The sequence below is a fragment of the Berghia stephanieae genome, chromosome 4 (assembly GCF_034508935.2).
Source record: "Berghia stephanieae isolate SIO BIC M18660-M18661 chromosome 4, UCSD_Bste_1.3, whole genome shotgun sequence".
In the NCBI taxonomy this organism is placed as follows: domain Eukaryota; kingdom Metazoa; phylum Mollusca; class Gastropoda; order Nudibranchia; family Aeolidiidae; genus Berghia; species Berghia stephanieae.
The window spans coordinates 12,330,362-12,354,361 of NC_088363.1; the positions used below are offsets into that span (position 1 = coordinate 12,330,362).

The 24,000-nt window shown below is 37.3% G+C and overlaps 1 protein-coding gene across 3 annotated transcripts in view; it reads right to left on the reverse strand.

Annotated features, from left to right (window-relative positions):
* Positions 1–24,000, reverse strand: part of LOC144970036 (proton-coupled amino acid transporter 1-like) — a 50,394-nt gene that overhangs the window by 22,832 nt on the left and 3,562 nt on the right. For all 3 annotated transcript variants that reach the window (XM_078909222.1, XM_078909223.1, XM_078909224.1), the window contains exons 2-3: positions 18,613–19,113; positions 13,849–13,939 (exon numbers count right to left, since the gene is read on the reverse strand). In XM_078909222.1, the coding sequence (XP_078765348.1) occupies positions 13,849–13,939; positions 18,613–18,980 (459 nt within the window). In that variant the 5' untranslated portion in view covers positions 18,981–19,113. The remainder of the gene's footprint in view (positions 1–13,848; positions 13,940–18,612; positions 19,114–24,000) is intronic.

The following is a 24,000-nucleotide window of genomic DNA, read 5'->3' on the forward strand; positions in this document are numbered from 1 at the left end:
TGACCAACTTTTTGGCCTCCTCTGACTTTCTCCGTTATATCGTTTTACTTTGGTACCGGTAAAACTTATTTTATTTGGCAATCTAAATATCTAAATGCAACACGTACTAACGCCACAGATTGCATTTGCTAATGCTTCTATATATAGAATCTCTGCTATCACGCAATCGCGCCCAAAAGGCCCATATTTGTTTTCAAAAAGCAATGCTGTGTGGATTTCCAAGTTACGAAAGACATGATTAATTTGTTTACAGCTGCCATGTACAACCAGAACGAATAGTGTTCTTCGGGATCGAGCACATTTACTTGTAGTAGTAAAAATGCTGAGCAATAATGGATTCTTGGTTCGTTGAAACGGGCCTGTTGAATTCAGTTTAATTTGTAAAAATGTTACTTTTGTTGAGGAGTTCTCCAGGTGTGTAGACCTCTAGAATGAACTTTTTATTCCCATCGTGATAATTCGGTTGTATGTGACATTTTTTCTGAGTCTCAAGTCAATTATTCGTTATTTTCTCGTTGCGCTGATTACAACTCAAATATGTGACCTATGATGTTGTTTAAGTTTAAAAGGAAAAATTCAACGATGTCAACAAATGCACAGAATCTAGTGAGCAATTGCAATGGCGAAATGGTGTTTTGATTAAGGTGAGTACAGCGAATGTTCCTTTAAATTAATTTTCTTTTTTCTTCTTCAAAAATGGGGGGAATAAATTGTTTAACAAATCTAAAGAGTTTTCGCGAGGCTAAGGTGGGTTTGGTGGTATTTGGCCTCCTGCCGAAGAATCTGGCCTCCTGCTATAGCTAGTTTGGCCACTTACTGAAAAATGATCTGGCAACCCTGTTTATACACAACGCAATGGCTTACAAAGGCAGCATGCAGCATGTTTATTTATATTGAAGAGTTTTTATTCAAGGAAAAATATCTCGAGGCGTTAAAGTAGTGAAAGGGGCAGCCGGGATAAAAGACAAATGCCTCTGGTAGTGTTTGTTGTATAGAGTGATTTTTGTTTGAGGATTGTGACTTTGGCGTAGCCAGAAATCGCGTTTTTGACGTGAAGGCCTGTGATCGAGGCGACCAAAAGAGATACTATTTTTAGAAGGCCCTGCCTGTGCTATAAACACAACTGATAGTGCTTTCAGCGTTGCCAAAATGACAATGGTAGTGTTTGCTGCATAGAGTGTGATTTTGGCTTATTACACCGGCGTCAAGTTGAGACCTCAAAACGGCGCTTTACTCACATTCTCTCCACGTAGTCATAGATAAAAGGTACACCTAGTGGTTAACAGACTTGTCTATGTCGAAAAAAAATGTTGCATTTATAGACGTCAGGTCTTGTTCAGTTGTGATGCTCTCTCTCTCTCTCTCTCTCTCTCTCTCTCTCTCTCTCTCTCTCTCTCTCTCTCTCTCTCTCTCTCTCTCTCTCTCTCTCTCTCTCTCTCCCCCCCCCCTAATAAATGACGTCACATAAGTCCTTGTGGGTCACGTCAAAATGTGGGTCTTAGCGTAGCCATCGTTAACTTATGGATAGTTCGAATTTGACGTCACTCAGGTCTCTGTTATTGTTTTTTGCCATCCACGTTTATGAGTGATTCTCACTTAACAGTATTATCCAGTCTATAAAAGTTCATGGTTACAAATAGTTTTGTGTGTTTGTCCGTTATACTTCCGGATGGCAATGTTGTGAGCTTCTCAGCCAAGCACATACTATCTATAGATAAAATGAAGTTGACGTCACTTGGGTCTTTGTTATTGCTTTTTGCCATCCACGTTTATGAGTAATTCTCACTTAACTGTATTACCCAGTCTATAAAAGTTCAAGGCTACACATAGTTTTGTGTGCTGCTCCGTTATACTTCCGGATGGCAATGTTATGAGCTTCTCAGGTAAGCGCATACTATCTGTAGCCAGACACAATAACCGAAGCCATCGTTATGTTACAGCCTGACACTGAAACCCAAAAGGGCTGGTCTTTTTGGCATCATTATTTGTTTTGTTTTTTTTGCACCGCATGGTGAGTTGTCGTTAGTAGTGCTCATGGAAACAAGTGGTCCCATTGGTTAAACTATTGAATACAACTCACGATTTGTTTTCTTTTGTGGTCAAAGACTTGTCTTTTGATGTCATTTGTTGGTCAGTGTCAGGCCATGAGTTTACGAAGGCCACGGTCTTAGTGGGTTTTTGGGCTACGGTTATAATGTCAGGCTATAAGTTAACGATAGCTACAGTCCTTGTGTCAGGTTTTAAGAAAACGATGGCTAAGGACTGGGTCAACTGTGTCATTTGTGACAACTTTAAAACTCTTTAGACAACACACGACCATACAAACGCAAATAATGAACATAAATAAAATACACACATTTACATAAACACGCATATACCCAAACAAACATACTGACATATTAAAAGTCAATCACAAACACAAAAACATACATGAACATAAACAAAATACACACATTTACATAAACATGCATATTATACCCACACAAACATACTAACAAATTAAAAGTCAATCACAAACACAAAAACATACAGTGAACATAAACAAAATACACACATCTCCATACAGACACACACACACACACACACACACACACACACACACACTCGCTGACACATAATCTTATTTATCATGACTAAACAATTATAAAAACTGGTCTTTATTATAATTATCGCCCAAACCAAGACAATCGAATTAAATAAATTATTATAACGGGGTAGACAGATCTAGGTCAAATCGTCGCGGGCTTTTCAATCTTCAATGTTGAGTCAGCTGGCGATGCCTATTTATATAATTTACCCTATAATAATACGTTAGGGAATTTTCCACTTATCCATTCAATCGTGATATGAATGGAAAAATTTATAACAGGTTGAAACTAAACCGACTGAATTCATTCACATCAATCAATCTTTACAATATGTGATATCTTTTTTTTTCTTTTGTAAAAGTTTGACAACGGCCAACGGAAACAATTCCTGTAAGATGAGATAGATATATTATTATTATGACGGCTTTTCTCTGTTGTGCTTTCATGGAGGTAATAAACCACTCGTGACTCTGTGGTAATAGCTTTTCTTGTTTTGTTTGTTTGACAGACAGACAGACAGACAGACAGACATGCTGTTATCAACCAGGTAATCAATATGCGGATAGGTAGTCTTGAAGTACGACACTTGCCTTCGGATTGAATGGTCCAGGGTTCGGGTCCCGCTCTCAGCGGCGCATTATTGAGTCCGTGGGGGAGAGAGAGAGAGAGAGAGAGAGAGAGAGAGAGAGAGAGAAAGAGAGAGAGAGAGAGAGAGAGAGAGAACAGCCCTTTACTCACATTCTCTCATCGTACTCGGGTGAAAAATGAGCAGCCTTACAGGCGTTATGTCTCGTCTAAATGTTGATGTCGACTTGGGCCCCCTATATAAATGCTAATTATATTATTATCATCCTCATCATCATTGTTTTTATCATTATTATCATCATCATCATTATTATTATTATTATTATTATTATTATTATTATTATTATTATTATTATTATTATCATTATTATTGTTATTATTATTATTATTGTTGTTGTTGTGGTTGTTGTTATTATCATTATATCATTTTACAGCCGAGTGCTGTGCAGAAAAAAGCCTCTTCCAAGGACCTAACTTTTCGCCATCCAGTGCAGTAGGTTGGCCTCCTCGGTCAGGGTTGACAATGGACAATGTCTCTGGCAGCGTCTCTCAGTCCTCACACTGTAGAGACCAAGGCGAGACGGGCCGTTTCTGTTGCAGTGGTCACATTCGTCGCTGGTCTCTGGTTCGTTGGAGTTGTTGCGCTCTTTTCTGCATTCTCGTCTGTCTGGCGCTTCGTTCATCCACTTCTCCTCCCCGGACTTGCGAGGTTTATTCATGGTACGGTACTTCACCTCGACAGGTAATCGGCAAGTCCCTTCAATGACTATGACCGTGGCCTTCGTAAAGTTATGGTCTGACCAAAAAATGACGTCAAAATGCCAGTCTTTTGCCACAAAAGAAAACAAATCGTGAGTTGTATTCAATAGTCCAACCAATGAAATAACTTGTTTCCATGAGCTCTACTAACGACAACTCACTAGGCGGTGCCAAAACCAATGACGTCAAACTGCCAACCCTTTTGGATTTCAGTGTCAGGCTATAACATAACGATGGCTACGCTATGACTCGGTGACACTGTCGAGAGTTCTCGTGTCTCTCTTGCAGACATCTTTGAAACGCAGGTCAGGTGTGGGTAGCCGGTGCTTCTTCTCCCTGCTGCCAGCTCTCCATAGGGGATTTATTTCAGGATGCGGCCATCCTCTAAGCGGCGCATGTGGCCGAGCCAGCGTATTCTGCGTCTCCTGAGAAGAGTGTACACGCTGGGAAGGTGAGCGCGGGACAAGACATCGGTGTTGAGTACTCTCTCTTGCACCGTATGCCCTGGATGCGGTGGGTGCTTCTCGTGTGGAAATTATTGAGTCTTCTCTCCTGTCCAGCAAGTGTGATCCATGTCTCGCTGCCGTTAAGCAGACCTGCCTTGTACTACGAAAAATTAGTAGAGATACGAATTATTGGCCCCAGTTACAGAACTGTATACACCTCTTTGACTCAATAAATCTTAATGAAAAGGAAATTTTAGTTTCTTAGAACCTATATCCAGGACTTTGGATCATTTTTGGATCATGCTGATGGCAAATTAGTTATTTCTAAAGCTCATTAAAGTGATTTTTTTCTCTCTTTTTTTTCCGTCGGAAACTACGAATTTTTGAAACTTCAAGTTGACAGCTCTGCGTGAAGCATCATCTTTTAACGGTTTCACACTACTGTATTGTGATGGTCTATCCAGGCAGCGAATTCGTTGCCGTATTTTTGTATAGTCGCGAACCCGCCCGGTAGCCTAGCCACAACACAACGCTCAACCAGGTGCTCTGCGGTTTCAGGTTATTTGCCACAGCGCGTTCATGAAATTTGCTGATGGTGCATGTGGTGTACACTACCAGCATGGGGTCTCCGATGTCTGCTTGAGGTTTGTCCACAGTCTGGTCGTGAGGGGTGCGAATGTTGTGTCATCATTTGTGCGGCTATGTGGTCTAGTGGTATGACACTCGCTTTCGGATCGGAAGGTCCTGGGTTCGAGCCTCGCTTGGCGCATAGTTGAGTCCTTGGATAAGGCTCTTTACTCACATTCTCTCACCGTATCCAGGTGTAAAATGAGTACCTGGCCGTTAACAGCGTTGTCTCTGTCCCAAAAATTTTTGTAATATCGCCTGACAGGCGTCATGTCTCGTCCTACATGTTATGTGTTGCTGTTGGCCAGGGACCCCTTGTAAAGCGCTTTGAGCACGTTTAGTGGATATTGCGCTATATAAAAGCTCAAGTTTTTTTATTTTTTTATTTTTATTTTTTTTTGTAGCTGCCTTCCCGATCATCTTGTCGATCTCAGAGTCAAGGGAGAGGTTGTCGATGGTGGAGGAGCCCAGGCAGGTAAACTGACGGACGGCGACGAGTTCGTGGTTATAAGTGATGCTTCTGCATCATGTCCAAGGTCATTGGTCTTCTTCAGACTAGTGGTCAACCCAAAGTCATTGCAAGACTAGGGAAAATATGTCCATCAGCGACTACAAAATTCCTTCTGGTGTGTAGGTGGTTTATAAGCAAACCGACTGAAGTCGGATTATTGAGAGAAGTGAATCTACAAGGTCAGCACACAATGGGCATGATCGATATTTCATTTCCATGTGCTCGAGGTCATTGGCCACATTGCAAAGTGTGCTCAAAATGACCCACATAGTGAGAAGTATTCACAGTTTGAGAAATATCCAACGTCACAATTGGTCATTTTGCTGAGCATGACTCATGGTGTTTTTACAACTTTCAATAAACAAAGCAACATGTCTACATGTATTGAGAAATGTCCAATCGTTATACAGCAACAAATCATGTGATCGATGACTATGTTGGACGAAAACATGAATATAGATCACTCACATTGCTTCAAACTTCTACCCGCCATGTACATTTTGAGCTCGTTCTAATGCATGAATAAAAAAAAAGAAAAAAAAAGAAAAAGAAAGAAAAAAAAACAACCCAACATGCCATCAATGAATGAAAAATTAATAATAGATATAAAGGTAAACCGACTGAATTCGGGCAATTCAGAGATGCAAACCTAACAAGTTTTCACACAATAATTTCACAATTCTACCAGCTTTGCCACTATTCAGTATCCACAAGGAACTCTTTTTTATAGAGAGAGTGAAAAGTGCGACAATCTCGGTTGAATGTAAATAAACTGCTGATCTACTTCCAGATCGAACACGTGCAGTAACTGACAGCCCGATTCAAAGTTGTAAAAATATTTTGATCGGAATTCTTTAATATTTGCTATTGTGCAATTAACATAGTACAAAATATCAAAGTGAGAGTGGCATTCAAATGCATTTTTAAATGTCTAAATAGACATGATTCAATGTCACTAAATGTTCAGTGGATATAAGATGTTTGACTCTGAGCTTAGGGTTCGAGAGTTCAAATCCCGGCAGGGATAACTTTTTTTTTTCCCCCAATATTTTAAAAATTCCTTTTGTCTATTGCTATTTTTTAAACTTTTTGTTTTAATAATTTTATTTGCCTGTAAAATACTTTAATGTTGATATTATACTATTGTTCTTTTTATTTATTATTATTATTATTATTATTATTATTATTATTATTATTATTATTATTATTATTATTATTAATTATTATTATTATTATTATTATATTAATTATTATTATATTATTATTAATTATTATTATTATTATTATTATTATTTATTATTAATTTATTATTATTTTTAATTATATTATTATTATTATTATTATTATTATTATTATTATCTATCTTATTACTTACTATTATTATTATTATTATTATTATTATTATTATTATTATTTATTATTTATTATTATTATTATATATTATTATTATTATTATTATTGTTGTTGTTGTAATCGTCATCATCATCATTATTATGATTATGATTATTATTATTTTTTAATCAAGTAGTTGGAGTAATTTAATCAGTTATCGATTTATTACGAATATCTTTTATGTGTTATAATCTCGTTTTGTTTTTTCATTGATGTGCTCTTCTATTGTTTATTACTTTTAAAATCTTGCTTTTTTCAGTTTGTCTCATTGTTGTTGTTGTTGTTTGATTGTTTGTTTGTTTGTTTTGTCATCTAAGACAAACCCAATTCATTATAAATATGTGGCCAGACTTTTATTTAAAATTAATAATTAATAAATTAATAATAATAATAATAATATATAATAATAATATAATAATAATAATAATAATAATAATAATAATAATTAAATAGATACTGAATATTAGACTACAATTGACATCTATTTACTGAATACACGTGGTATTTTTAGGGGTGTTTCTCTTTTTACGAAACACGCCGAAACCCGACAAAGTTATGGGATGTAGGCAGCAGTGGGGAGTGAACCTGGGACTGGGTTTCGTAATAAAAAAGCAATTACTTTTTTTACGAAACCCGACAATATCCGACAAAGTTATGGAAAGAAAGTAGGCAACAGTGGGGGAGTGAACCCGAACTCAGGGAAGTGTACACTATTGGGGAGTAAACCTAAGTCTATGGCTTTTCGACGGGTTTTGGCGGGTTTCGAAAAAGTAATTGCTTCATTCTCGTCTGGTACCCAACTCCCATAGTCCGGCATCATTTCCCACTGGTATCCATCTTCCTAGTCCCAGGTTCACTTCCACTGATATCCTCTTCTCACAGTCCCAGGTTCACTCCCACCGGTGTGCACTTCCTGAGTCCGGTTCATTGCCCAATGGTGCCCACTTCCCATAAATTTCGAAATAAAAGTACAATCTGAGCTCACTGTCCACTGGTATCAGCCTCTCGCAGTCCCAGGTTCAATCCTCATCAGTGTCCGAATCCCAGATTCACTCCCCACTGCTGCCTGCTTCCCATAACTTTGTCGGGTTTTGACGGGTTTCGTAAAAAAGTAATTCCCCCTCCCCCTTGGTATTGCTTTTTTACAAAATCCAGAGTCCCAGGTTCACTCCCCACAAGTGTACACTTCCCTGAATCTCAGGATCACATCCCACTGTTGCCTACTTCAATAACTTTGTCAGATATTGCCAGGTTTCGTTGGTTTTCGTAAAAAATTAATTTTTTTATATGAAACTCGCTGAAACCCACCGAAAACCAGAGTCTCAGGTTCACTCCCTACTGGTGTGCACTTCCATGAATCTCAAGTTAAAACCCCCCAATGTTGCCTACTTCCCATAACTTTGTCGGATATTGCCGGGTTTCGTAAAAAGGTAATTGCTTTTATGTGAAACTCGCTGAAACCTGCCGAAAACCATAGTCTCAGGTTCACTCCCCACTGGTGTATACTTCCCTGAGTCTCAGGTTCACTCCCCACTGTTGCCTAATTCCCACAACTTTGTCGGAATTGCCGGGTTTCGTAAAAAAGCAATTGCTTTTATATGAAACTCACTGAAACCCGCTGTAAACCAGAGTCTCAGGTTCACTCCCCACTGGTGTATACTTCCATGAATCTCAGGTTCACTCCCCACTGTTGCCTACTTCAATAAATTTGTCGGATATTGCCAGGTTTCGTCGGGTTTCGTAAAAAAAGTAATTGCTTTTATGTGAAACTCGCTGAAACCCGCCGAAAACCAGAGTCTTAGGTTCACTCCCCACTGGTGTACACTTCCATGAATCTCAGGTTCACTCCCCACTGTTGCCTACTTCCCATAACTTTGTCGGATATTGCCGGGTTTCGTAAAAAGGTAATTGCTTTTATGTGAAACTCGCTGAAACCCGCCGAAAACCAGAGTCCCAGGTTCACTCCCTACTGGTGTGCACTTCCATGAATCTCAGGTTCACTCCCCACTGTTGCCTACTTCCTACAACTTTGTCGGATATTGCCGGGTTTCGTAAAAAAAGTAATTGCTTTATGTGAAACTCGCTGAAACCCGAAAACCATAGTCTCAGGTTCACTCCCCACTGGTGCACACTTCCCTTAGTCTCAGGTTCACTCCCCATTATTTGCCTACTTTCCATAACTTTGCCCCATTTTGTTGGGATTTGGCGCATTTCGTAAACAAAAAGTAATTGCTTTTTTTTTTTTTCAAAACCCGCCGAAACCCAGACCCAGGTTCACTCCCCACTAGTGTACACTTCCCCGAATCTCAGGTTCACTCCCCACTGTTGCCACTACCCATAACTTTCTCGGATATTGCCAGGTTTTCGTCGGGTTTCGTAAAAAGGCAATTGCTTTTATATGAAAATTGCTGAAACCCGCCGAAAACCAGAGTCCCAGGTTTACTCCCCACTGGTGTACACTTCCATGAATCTCAGGTTCACTCCCCACTGTTGCCTACTTCTCATAACGTGTCGGATATTGCCGGGTTTCGTAAAAAAGTAATTGCTTTTATGTGAATCTCACTGAAACCTGCCGAAAACCATAGTCTCAGGTTCACTCCCCACTGGTGTACACTTCCCTTAGTCTCAGGTTCACTCCCCATTATTTGCCTACTTTCGATAACTTTGCCCCATTTTGTTGGAATTTGGCGCATTTCGTAAACAAAAAGTAATTGCTTTTTTTTTTTACAAAACGCACCGAAACCCAGACCCAGGTTCACTCCCCACTGGTGTACACTTCCCCGAATTTCAGGTTCACTCCGCACTGTGGCCTACTACCCATAACTTTCTCGGATATTGCCAGGTTTCGTCAGGTTTCGTAAAAAAGTAATTGCTTTTATATGAAATTAGCTGAAGCCCGCCGAAAACCATAGTCTCAGGTTCATTCCCCACTGGTGTACACTTCACTGTCTCAGGTTCAGTCCCCACGCTTTGCCTACTTTCCACATCTTTGCCGCATATTGTCGGGTTCCGTAAAAAAGTAATTCCCCCCCCCCCCCCATTTTGTTATTGCTGTTTTACAAAACCCAGAGTCCCAGGTTCATCCCCACTGGTGTACACTTCCCTGAATCTCAGGTTCATCCCCTCCTCTCCCCCCCCCCCCCCCACTACACACACACACACACACCACACACACACACACGCTGCTGCCTACCTCCCATAACTTTGTCGGATATTGCCAGGTGTGTCGGTTTTCGTAAAAAAGTAATTGCTTTTTATTAAGAAACCCGCCGAAACCCAGTCCCAGGTTCACTCCCCACAGGTGTACACTTCTCTGAGTCCCAGATTCACTGCCACAGCTGCCCTCTTCCCATAACTTTGTCAGGTTTCGGGAGAAAAACACCGTATTATAGTGCAAAACCACTATTCAGTGTTCAGATACTGAATAGTACAAAACCACTATTCAGTATCAGATACTGAATAGTGGAAAACGGCTATTCAGTATCTGATACTGAATAGTGCAAAACCACTATTCAGTATCAGATACTGAATAGTGCAAAACCACTATTCAGTATCAGATACTGAATAGTGCTAGCCTTAATTTAATTTTTAAATTCTTTTTCATTGAATAAAAAAAAAAACTAATTAAAATCATCAAAGCGTTGTCACTTGAAAAAATTTATTTTTTAAAAAAAAGCCATGGACAGTCATGAACGCAAGCCTCATAGGTTTATCACGCTTGAATGCACACACCTCTACCCGTCTATTCAAATTTTTAGTTCATTAGTGCGCTTTTTTTTTTTTAAATGCCATCAATAGGACACCGTGAAGGAAAAATTTATATACGATATATTAGCCAATCGGAGCTATCTAGAATTGAGTACAAAATAGACCCCTGGTCTGTTTGGTCTTCTGCCCCCCCCCCCCCCCCCCCCCACATAGTCGCATATGGTTTTAATTAAAGTCATGTAACTTTATTGTCATCTAGACATGTTAAATTGGTGGTTGTACTTCTTTGATAATAAAGCTATTAACCTTTTTAATATGCATGTTCTAACAGTTTTCATCTGTCAAATTAGTCTAATATTATACCATTGTGTTCGCAAATTAATAATCATATTTTATCTATCCCTTTATCTGGAAGCATATATCGGTAGCAATCTAACACATTAAATATTAATGGAGATATTATATATATAACTATATATATATATATATATATATATATATATATATATATATATATATATATATATATATATATATATATAGTATGCGCTTGGCTAAGAAGCTCATAACATTGCCATCCGGAAGTATAATGGACCAACACACAAAACTGTGTGTATCCATGAACGTTTATAGTCGTCCTTATAGTGAGCATTACTCATGAACGCGGATGGCAAAAAACAATAACAAAGACCTGAGTGACGTCATCTTCGAACTATATAATATATATATATATAATATATATATATATATATATATTATATATATATATATATATAATATAATATATATATTATATATATACATGCGTGATAAGCTGATGTCACAAACAGCAATAAAAATGTTAAACAGCTCCTGTTATTATGGGGCGCTGCATCGCGGCTGAAGCAGGGGCTATTCCAGTCTTGCTCCTGTCCATTTCACGCTATAGATAGAATGAAATTGACGTCACTCGGGTCTTTGATATTGTTTTTTGCCATCCACGTTTATGAGTAATTCTCACTAAACTGTATTAACCAGACTATAAACGTTAAAGGTTACAAACAGTTTTTTGTGTTGGTCCGTTAAACTTCCGGATGGCAATGTTGTGAGCTTCATAGCCAAGCGCATATCTTTAGAAAGCGGGATTAAACTTCGGCTCCGAGGGCGAGTGGCTCTGGTGGACCACTTTGTACAATCAAACCAAACAATGGGAGAATAATAAGTATGATTTTAAACAAATTCAATGCCGACTCAAAGGGGTTAACAGACAGCTGGCATGTATTGAGACGTAAACAAAGGCCAGAAAAACCCCAATAAAAAACAACCTGTGATAACGATTGTACTTGAGATATTAATGAATCTAAAAATAGCCTTGATAAGGAATTTGTTGGTTTAAAATACATAAATACATAACATATTATATGACAACATCAACAACAAGCCAGTTATAAGAATGAATAGTTGTTTTTTTTTTTGTTTGTTTTTTTTGTTGGGTTTTGTTTTTTGTTTTGTTTTTTTTTTATTTCGTTTATTCGTTTGTTTTTTACTGCGTTGTTTTTGTTTTTTGTTTTATTGTTTTGTTTGGGTTTTTTTTTATTTGTTCTATCCTTTTACCCGTTTCTCCCTTTTTAATATTTTTATCTTAAAGAGTATGTATGTAATGTGCAATATAATATTGTTGTGTGTTTATGTTTTAAGGGCATTTAAGGAACAAGACTTGGTCCATATTAAAGCCCCATTAATGATATGATGATATTATTTACTATACCACACACACACTGACAAAACACAGTAGTTATATTTAGACCAGAAAACTGTTATATAATAGACTTTGTGTTTCAATTTTAAAAAATCAAGATGACGACAGACAACGTGTCCAAACACTTTGAAACCTGAGACTTCTGAAAGAAAATAGTCACAAATTTTAGACTTTTTTTTCCACAAGTTGAAGGTCATAAAATAAAAAGTTTCCTGGCCTGTTTTCGAAAAATTACATTATACAAACGGCAAAGTAGCCAAACTTTTCTGCCGCATTCTGGAAAAACACAATATTTACAAATTTGGCCAGAAAACACGTCCTTCAAATATCGATAGATTTAAATGACTCTCATCTTGACAAAAATCCTCAAACCTGGAACTTCGCCGAAGTCCCGAGTTTGAGAGTTTTTTGGCAAGATGAGGGTCATTTAAATCGATCAATATTTGAGGGAAGAGTTTTCTGGCCAAATTCTAAAAATGGGTTTTTCAAGAGTACGGCAAGTATTGTAATGATAGCAATCTTTATAGATTCGTATCTGTGTCAAACTGTATCAGAATGGGTGTTCAGCAGTTTTATATTTATTCGTTGGGTTTGTTTCTTTGTGTATTATATATCTTTGGTTTGCTTGTTTGTTTTGTTTTGTTTTGTTGTTTTGTTTTTTTTTTTGTTTTTTTTTTTGTTTTTTTTTTTTTTTTTGCTTTTTATTTGTTTAGTTTATTTGTCTTTGTCTTTTTTTATTTTGTTCTTTTTTTATATTTTGGATTTCCATTTTTTGTTTCAATTTTTGATTTTTATGTTCTGTTGTTGTTGTTTGTTTTCCTGGTTTCTTTGTTGTTGTTTTTGCTTTTGCTGCTGATTGTTGTTCAGGTTTGTTTGTTTTTTGGGTTTTTTTTTTTGGGGGGGGGTGTCTGCTTATTTGTTGTTTGTTTTTTTTTGTTTGTTGTTTTTTTCCCTCCAATTATATAACTTTATAACAGCTACTTGTGTTCTGTGGAAGAGATTCGACTTTGATTTGGAATGCCAAACATCGTCATCTATATGGATAGTTCGAAGATGACGTCACTCAGGTCTTTGTTATTGTTTTGTTTTTGTTTTTTGCCATCCGCGTTTATGAGTAATGCTCACTGAACTGAATTAACACGACTATAAACGTTCATGGATACACACCGTTTTGTGTGTTGGTCCGTTATACTTTCGGATGGCAATGTTATGAGCTTCTTAGCCAAGTGCATACTATCTATAGGTAAAGATAGTTCGAAGATGACGTAACTCAGGTCTTTGTTATTGTTTTTTACCATCCGCATTTATGAGTTATGCTCACTAAACTGTATTAAACCGACTATAAACGTTCATGGATACACACCGTTTTGTGTGTTGGTCCGTTATACTTCCGGATGGCAATGTTATGAGCTTCTTAATCAAACGCATACTATCTATAGGTATATGATAACCAAATGGCAATAGGGCGAATAAAGGAATTAAAAAAAAACTTACCCAAAGGCCAGCGTTTTTATAGGCCAGAGGCAAGGCCAAGATTCCAGTCCCCAAATTACCTTTGATGAGATGCATCAAGGTCTGCGTGTTACTGGCAATAAAATAATATAATAATAATACTGATGATGATGAGATTTATTATTATTATTATTATTATTATTATTATTATTATTATTATTATTATTATTATTATTATTATTATTATTATTATTTCATTATTATCTATTATTATATTATTATTATTATTATTATTATTATTATCATTATTATTATTATTATTATTATTTATTATTTAATATTATCATTATTATCATTATTATCATTATCATTATTATCATTATTATCATTATTATATTATTATTATTATTATTATTATTATTATTATTATTATTATTATTATTATTATTATTATTATTATTATTATTATTTTATTATTATTATTATTATTATATTATTATTATTATTATTATTATTATTATTATTATTATTACTATTATTATTATTATTAGCTCAGTTGGTTGAGCACTCGTTTCACACGAAAAGAGATCGAATTTGATCCATCGTTATGTTATAGCCTGATACTGAAATCCAAAAGGACTGGCAGTTTGACGTCATTATTTGGTTTTTGCACCGCCTAGTGAGTTGTCGTTAGTAGAGCTCATGGAAACAAGTTATTTCATTGGCTGAACTATTGAATAAAACTCACGATTTGTTTTCTTTTGTGGCAAAAGACTGCCATTTTGACGTCATTTTTTGGTCAGTATCAGCGTGGCCTTCGTAAAGTTAACATAACGATGGCTACGGTATCAGGCCATAACTTTACGAAGGCCACGGTTTAATCCCGGGTGAAGTTGGGGATATTTTTTCTTCTTTTTCACTTTACTTACTGTAAATAAGATACCATGAACGTTGGTTGACACGTCAGAAGGGCAAACTCAAGGCAATACGTTTGGAAACAAACCATAAGAGAGAGAGAGAGAGAGAGAGAGAGAGAGAGAGAGAGAGAGAGAGAGAGAGAGAGAGAGAGAGGGAGGGAGAGAGAGAGAGAGATGCCCTACTCTAGTCAGAATCAGAATCAAAATTTGACCTCGATCCTCACATTTGGCGAGTCAGCAATTTCATGTGCCAGATCTCTTGCACACAAGCGAACATTTAAAGATTAGAACCATGCTCAATGAGCTTTACAGCAAACAATATAGCACCTGATATGCTACATGGAATAAAAATCATCTCTATACACTACATATCACCTTCCATGCCTTCTTCATTGTTCATGAACTCTCATGACATGTGTTATTATAGAGCAGTAAAGTTAGGTGCCCAAAACGTAAACATAACAAGTTGCTAGTGATTTCCGTTAGGGACCGGAATAATTTACGCACAATATAGGTCTCCCAATTTTGTAGTTTGAGTTGTAGGCAATACACTTTTAGTATTGAAAATATGTTTACATAAAATCTAACAGTTGCAGAAATAATAATATAAGGCTAAATTATTATGAAAATCAGGCTCCGAATAATTCTCGTTTTGTTCACACCAGCGCAATAATTTGCTCTGGTCTAAAAATAGATAGACTGTAACTTTTGATAAATTTAAATTACCTTTTGTTCCATAAAATATCCATATCTAGACATTATTTGATGCATGATCGAGTATTTATGAATATGTGTTTCTTTTGCCACCTAACAGCCAAATTTTAAAGGTTATTTTTTTCTATTATTTACATTGAAACGTGAGCTGTCAAGACAGGAACATGTGGTTTGCCACGTGCTTCTCGACCTTTGTTTACGTTTGGGGCACCTAACTTTACTGCTCTATACAACTGCCTAGAGTCAGTGTATGTTTTACACCTCAGCCAAGTGAGATAATGGGGGGAGGGGGGGGGGAATACTGTTGTCTGAACACAACTCACTAGGTGGAAAATAATAATCATTCATAATTCCTTGTCTAAACTGTGATGAACAACCAAACCGTCCAACAGCATGACTAAGTGTGTTGCAACATGTAGGTATTCAACATGGCAGATTTGGACTTTCTGAGTGGTTTGAACCTTAGAGGTCATGACACACCCAAGTTTGATGAACCGACACACAACACATGCGGTCCACTTAGTAAATTCTAATAATAATGTCAAGCACTTACCAGCGTGCTTTTATCATGATAGGTACCTCTATCATAATGGATGCACATGGACAAAAACAAATTTGTCTAATTACACTAATAGCCTAGCCAATTGTATAGCTGTGCCGATGGGCCGAAGGGTGGTGTCACAGAGCGACCTAAATTATCTACGGAAATTCGAGCTATCCAGAAATTATCATCATATTATCATCATACCTTGGCACTTCGACAGCATGACAATGAGAACGGAATTTTTCACACACATTCTCCACATCCAATCAGCGATGAGCGCTAAATTACGGCTCTGTGGTCCAGTGGTATGACACTCGCCTTCGGATCGGAAGGTCTTGGGTTAGAGTCCCGCTCTGAGCGGAGCATACTTGAGTCTTTGAAAAAGGCTCTTTACTCACATTATCTCACCGTACCCTGGTGTAAAATCAGTACCTAGCCGTTAACAGCACTGTCGGAAAAGAATTGTAATACCGCCAAACAGGCGTCTTGTCTCGTCACATGTTAAGTGTTGCTGCTGGCAGGAGACCCTTTTTAAAGCGCATTGAGAACGTTTAGTGGATATTGCGCGATATAAAAGCAAGCTTGAGGGGTTTCTGTTTGTTTCTGTTTTTCTCAAATTCAGAAGCCCTCCTGGTCTAAAGCGTTAATTGTACTCGTTTGCATGTTGTGTTTGTAGCTCTTTCCTTATCAAAAATACATGTATTAGAATTATTGTTTTTTTTAAAAAAAAGAGCATTTATATAGTGCAATATCCACTAAACCGGCTCATAGCGCTTTACAAGGGGTCCCTGACCAACAGCAACACTTAACGTGTAGGACGGAACTTGACGCCTGTTAGGCGATATTACAATTATGTCGGAAAGAGACAACGCTGTTAACGGCCAGGTACTCATTTTACACCTGAGTAAGGTGAGAGAAAGTGAGTAAAGAGTCTTCTCAAGGGCTCAACTATGCGCCGAGCGAGGCTCGAACCCAGGACCTAGTAAAGCGCCGAGAGCATGACGTTTACCGTGATAAAGCTCCACATAAATCCATGTTTAACACCAAGGGCAATCGTTTTGATATGGCTGTGCTTTTATAATCGATTTGTTCTCCTTATCATCATCATTATTATTATGCCCTTTTCACCACGGCGTCGTACGATATCGTGGCCTTGGCATTCCACGAAAGAATGTAGATGATTAATCAAACAAGGTGTCTGATTTCAACAGGAATCACCCATGTGGTCCAAGTGAGCAAATTGGGAAAGTGCCTGAAGCGGGGCTCGAATCCGGGACCTTCCGGGTCGCAGTGCTACGCCTTAACCACTCGGTCACTTCGCCCCCCCCCCCCCCCCCCCCCTTCCACGTCCATGTTTTCATCACTGTTATTTAGGATAAGACATACATTAAAGGTACCAAGGAAGAATTCATAGAATAATTGCCTTTGATGATACAGAGCAAGACTGACCTCGGTTTTCGTGGCGTTAACTTTTTAATGTCTGCTAAGCTACCCATTTTATACATCCAGCTCTCGTTTGATTTTAGTGACGGTTTTACGGCGCTTGCGACTTGCGACACGTTAAGGCCATGTTTTGTTTAGACATGATAATAAGGAAGATGACCGATAAGCCAAAATATTTAGATCGAGCAATCAAGCCTTTAATTCAGAAAATAGTAAGACAAATGAAATGGTTTCAACAGAGATCAGAAAGAAGTAGATATGGGAGCAACAATATCCTCGCAGCTAGTCTGAAATCGCTTTAACTCACTCAACCCAAAATTGGAAAAAAATGTATTAAAATAAGCATGTAGACAGATAGATTTATTAAACTACCATTAACATGTAAAAACTAAAAACATTAGCTTTGATACTACGCCTATAATTTGTCTTTAAAATGTAATAACTAGGCTTGGGGTAAAAGTAACCTGGGAAAACTACGGATATAGTCGGTGTTAGGGTTGAGTGAGTTAAAGATTCACCGTTGGCACTTTCGCAATGTCTCCGCAAAAAAGGAATAACACTGAATCGGATGACAAAGGGAGTTTTCTGTATACTAGCGGTATTCGGGGCTGCCAATTCAAGAGGCAAAATTTTACTGAACTTTTACGCAAACACATAGAACCCTTTCTGAGTGCTGAATTCCATTAAGAAGACATTATGTCCTTAGTAGTCTAGTGGTATGACTCGCTTTCGGATCTGAAGGTCCTGGGTTCCAGCCTCGCTTGGCGTATAGCTGAGACCTTGGACAAGATTTTTTACTCACATTCTCTCACCGTACTCATGTTTAAAAAGAGTACCTGGCCGTACAAATTGTAATATCGCATAACAGGCGTCATATTTCGTCCTACAAAGTTAAGTGTTGTTGTTGTTGGCTTGGGACATCTTGTAAAGCGCTTTGAGTATGTTTAGTGGATATTGCTCTATATAAATGATCTAGCCCTAGTTACTTTATTTCCGTTTAGCAGGTGATTGGGAAATATACTGAGGGTTTATAACATACTGAATTACGTAAAAATACGGAAAATTGGCAACCCTGCGTATTTCATTTTTATCAATATTGGAAGGAAATCTTACCAATAAATCAGAAAAAACAACAACAACACAACAACAACAAAAACACAACAACACTAGCAAAAAATAATAGTTCACCTTGTAGCACTTTCCATGAGAGATCGGTCGTAATCAAGAAGAATCTCTTTGGAAGATTTGTCGTTATGGTAGCTGCTCGAGTCATCATCATCCCCCACGCTGTCGTCTGCGGGCAGCCCGCCTGAAGGATACTCCATGAGACTCTCCTCGCTGGCTGTACTGCTCGGGGACGAGGTCGTATTCATGGCACTGGGCTTGTATTTATGCACCACTGACGCAGCAGATCTATCTCGACTGCTATTTTTAGACTTGGTGACGTCATCGTTAGTCCTATAATTTGCGTTACTATTCTTATTCAACGCTTGTGTTTCTAATTCGGTGATTGGTTCTATTTGAATAGACGAAGTCTCTTTGGCGGTGTCTTCCATTTTAGAATATTATAATAATAATTTACCGAAACACACCCTGAATATTGTAATTCATTTACCAGCGAAACACACATAGAACACGATTTTAAAAATAGAAATCTCTTCTCCGATGATTTTTAGAATTTCCTGAATTCTGAAATAAAAGAAAATAAACACGCATTATTCAAAGAACAGGAGCATTGGCACAAAATCATATAAGAGACCAAACGAGTGAATCTGGTGTGTATTGTAACCACATTGTAATGAAGAAGCTTGAATATTTAGTCAAAATAATCAGAATTACATATCATTTGGGGGGGGGGGGGGGTTATTGTACAAATTCAGACCTGCCTACTTGAAATTGGAAAAATTTTCAGGGATTATAACACAGTAGACATTATAATTACCCTTAAAAATTACCAATTTTTGTTTAAATACATTAAATTATGCTAAAAACTCCTTTATATACTAGCTCTTCTGACATCGAAACTCGTTTTCAAGAAATTTATTGAATTAAAGATCTTTATATTTGTAATTGTCAATTAGGACCCATTCGTTGTTCTACGAAACTTTCGTAGCCGTAGGCAGGTCTGTATAAAATGGGCATGTACTCAATTCAATTGCAGGACTGCCAACCCAAATATTGAGGGCTCATTGTTGTAATGGAAATACTCTGAAATCACCGCAAGATATTGTCCATTTTAAAAAAATAAATAAATAAAAAATGAGCTTTTACATAGCGCAATATCCATTAAACGTGCTCAAAGCGCTTTACAGGGGGCCCATGGCCAAGAGCAACATTTAACATGTAGAACGGGACATGAAGCCTGTTAGTATAGGCGATGTTACAATTTTTTTTCCGACAAAGACAACGTTGTTAACGGCCAGGTACTCATTTTACACCTGGGTACGGTGAGAGAATGTGAGTAAAGAGCCTTTTCCAAGGACTCAACAATGCGGCAAGAGAGGCTCGAACCCAGGATCTTCCGATCCGAAAGCGAGTGTCATACCACCAGACCACATCGCCGCACCATTACAACAATGTCAACAACAACAACAACAACAACAACAAAAGCCCATAATGCGTTCGGATATATCAGACCTGCCAATAATATGAACACGTAAATCAAAATTCAAAATGTCTGAATTAAAGCATTCAAGTTAACTCAAGTTTTATCATAATATTTCATTTAAGTCTAAAATTCAATTCTAATAATCAGGCCTTGGGACGAGATTCGCAACCATCCATGAGTCAAAAAATTAATTGGGGTTTGTTTGTTGTATGTGTGTTTTGTTTTGTTTTGTTTTGTTTTTGTTTTTGGTTTTTGGTCGGAAGGAGTGGTCGCCCTTTCTCTATCTCTATTTCAACTAAAACAGAAACATCGAAAATCTTTTCTGTATGAGGCTTTATAAAAACAAGCAATAATCGTTTTATATAATTATTTTCGCTTTTTTACTTCAAAATAATGGAAATATTAATTTATTTGTTTTTCGATCTTTTCCATTTTAACTATTTTACAGTGTTGAAATTATTCATACATAAATTACAACTCTGGCTGTGAAACCGCTCCTTATTGATATATAGAACATATGTCCGTTATCTATTTATCTTACTGTGCAAAGTACAACACGTTTGTACAAAAATAATTTGCTTTTTGGGATGCAATAAAATACAATAAAATGGAATAGTAAAAAAAAAAAATATATTCACAATGGAATGCACACGAGAAAAAGTAAGACAAGGGAGAGTGGTTCAAATAGGAAACAGATGAAGATTCCAAGAGCACACTATCGGTGTACTTAGTTTGAGGTCACCTAAGTCTCATCCAGACACAAGCAAGGTCCTCACTAAGGGGAATACACTCAAAGGTTTACGAATGATATTTTTTTTTAATGTAACAGTTACAGGACAATTACAGAAGACATTAGAAAGAAACTGGAGGCAGCAGAAATGTGGTTTCTTAGAAGGATGTTAAGAATCTCAAGGACAGAGAAGAAAACTAATGAAGAAGTATTAGAGCAAGCTGAAACTAAAAGGTTATTAATTCGTACAATAAGAAAAAGACAAATGCAATTTTCAGGGCACTTAAATCGACATAAATGTATTTAACATCTTGCTCTCACAGGAATAATAGAAGGTAAAAAGAGTAAAGGTAGACCAAGAAAAACATATTTGAATAGTTTGAACAGCTGGGTGACAAAGAAAGAGAAGAGTAATATTAGTTTTCTGAGGTTATCTGATCAGAGAGATGAATGGCGTACCATGATCACCGATGTCTGGCACAGACTTGGTACTTGAAGAAGAAGAAATGTAACAGTACATAACAGGGAGATGATTTACAATGGAAAATCTCCCCAAACTATAATTATACATTTATATTTGACTGTATCCCTCTCAGCCATGGATTCAGGTCAGGGTCAGGACAAAACCAAGTAAGACAGAAATCAACCCAGAAAACAGATATGGGGTGATAATGATAAAAGATACAGTAGGTGACCTCCTGCCCACAATGGGAAGTCAAAAGACCCCAACCAGCAATTAATTGATTTATAAATAATTATCACATGTAACACATCTGTGAACACGATGTTAACACAATGTAAATGTGTAATATAGTATCCGTAGAGGGTTTTAAAAGGTTTGACGTTAATGATTGGTTTTGTTCAACACATCAATTATGAAAACGTGTTTGACAAGATAATAATTGTTTGTTTTTTACACGGTGTAACGACACAAGTCGTTTAATAACGGTAATTGTGTGATCATACGGGCCAAATCCTCCTGGGTCATCTGGTTTATCAGATTTATCGTAAGCACCACACCAGTTACTTGTTTTTCAGCCAAACCAAAATCTGTCAGATGTTTTGCCAATCCCTTTGTAATTTGTACTCGATACGGGTAATTCTTAACTTATGTCTGAGGCGTCTGAGCGTAGCCTTCATGAACTCATTGCCCGACACTGACCTATAAAACGACGTCAAAAGACGAGTCTTTGGCCGCAAAAAAAAAAAAAAATAATAAAAAAAAAAAAAAAATTAAATCGTGAGTTGTATTCAACAGTTCAACCACTGGGATCACTTGGTTCCTTGACCACTACTAAAAACAACTTACTTAGCGGTCCACAAACCTAAAAATGACGTAAAAAGATGGGTCTTAGTGGGTTTTGGTGTCGGGCTATGTTAACGATGCCTACGGTCTGTGCGTAGCCATCGTTAACTAATAGCCTGACACTAGAACCCTCTATGACTTTGACGTCATTTAATTGTAGATAGAATGCGCTTGGCCAAGGAGTTCACAACATTGCCATCCGGAAGTATAACGGACCAACACACAAACTCTGTGTAACCATGAACTTTTATAGTCTGGTTAATACAGTTTAGTGAGAACAACTCACAAACGCGGATGGCAAAAACAATAACAAAGGCCTGAGTGACGTCATCTGCATACTATCTATAGGTTTTTGCACCGCCAAGTGAGTTGTTGTTAGTAGAGCTCAAGGAAAAAAGTGGTCCCATTGGTTGAACTATTGAATACAACTCACGATTTGTTTTCTTTTGTGGCCAAAGACTTGTCTTTTGACGTCATTTTTTGGTCAGGATCAGGCTATAAGTTTACGATGGCTACGGTCTGAGGCGGATCTCAAACATCAGGGCAAATATATGAATTTGTGATGATTATTTTCAAGTCGATTTGAGAAGATTTCCATGACAACAGTGGACCAATAGCATGAAGTTATCTAGTATCACCTATTAGTACACGATGACCCATAGCAAGTTGGGTTATCAGACCTGCCAAAAAATACGCGTCAACAGTAATACAGTTGTGTTTATCATATCATTACAAACAAACCGCTAATTAGATAACAAGCTGCTGTATATACATCATACTGTATGTACGGTGGATTTAATCGAATGGCAAATTGGACTGACCTTTAAAACGTTTTTTAAAAATAAATAAATAAATATCATTCCCTTTATTGATCCCATAGGGGAAATTTGTCTCCAGGGTCTATTCCAATGGAAGACTGTATTTACCCAGGCGTCAACCGCAGTGCAGCGCCGCAAATTGAGCTAGGGAGAGCGAGGTGACTTGCTCAAGGTCACACAGCGCAGTGGCGGGTGATCGAACTAACTCGGTACCTTTCGGGTACGAAGCAAAGACCTTACCGCTGAGCCACGCTGCCCCCGTATGTATTTCTCCCCGTGTTCTGGTGTACTCTGGATAAACACATTTTTAAACATATTGACCAGAAAATTTGTCTTTCAAATATCGATCAATTGAAATTACCTCGTCAGATCATAAACTCTCGAACCTGAGACTTCAAGGAAGTCCAGGTTTGAGAGCTTTTGAAAAGACGAGAGTCCATCGAATCTACAGGTATTTGAAGGACGGATTTTCTGGTCAAAATGTTTAAAATGCGTTTTGTTTTATTTTGCTTTTTTTGATCAAATAAAATATAAATATTTAATTAAAAGATTATTTTTTTAATGTAGAGAAGATAAAGTAAGAGAAAATTGTTGAGAAAAGAAACCAAAATAAAAATGTACAAAGAAATGAAACCAATCTTTGTACACAATTGATGTAGGAATTCATAGGTGACTAATTTTTGTAAAGGAAAATTTTAAAAAGTGTAAAGTACGGCTGTGTTATACAAACAACTCCATCATCGCATTTACATTTGACAAATCGATGCGATTTCACGGCTATTATATTCTTATCAAAAACGATATGAAAATATGGACAATTAATGACATAATATATGCATAATATCATTATAGTATGGATAACAATCAAAATTATTCCACATGCATATAATTAAAACGAGATAAACAGAGATGGATAGATAGGCTGTCATCAGAGAGAGAGAGAGAGAGAGAGAGAGAGAGAGAGAGAGAGAGAGAGAGAGAGAGAGAGAAGGAGGGAGAGCATTGAGCACATTTAGTGGATATTGCGCTATATAAAAGCTCAATATTGAGAGAGAGAGAGAGAGAGAGAGAGAGAGAGAGAGAAGGAGTGAGTGAGAAGGAGAGAGAGAGAGAA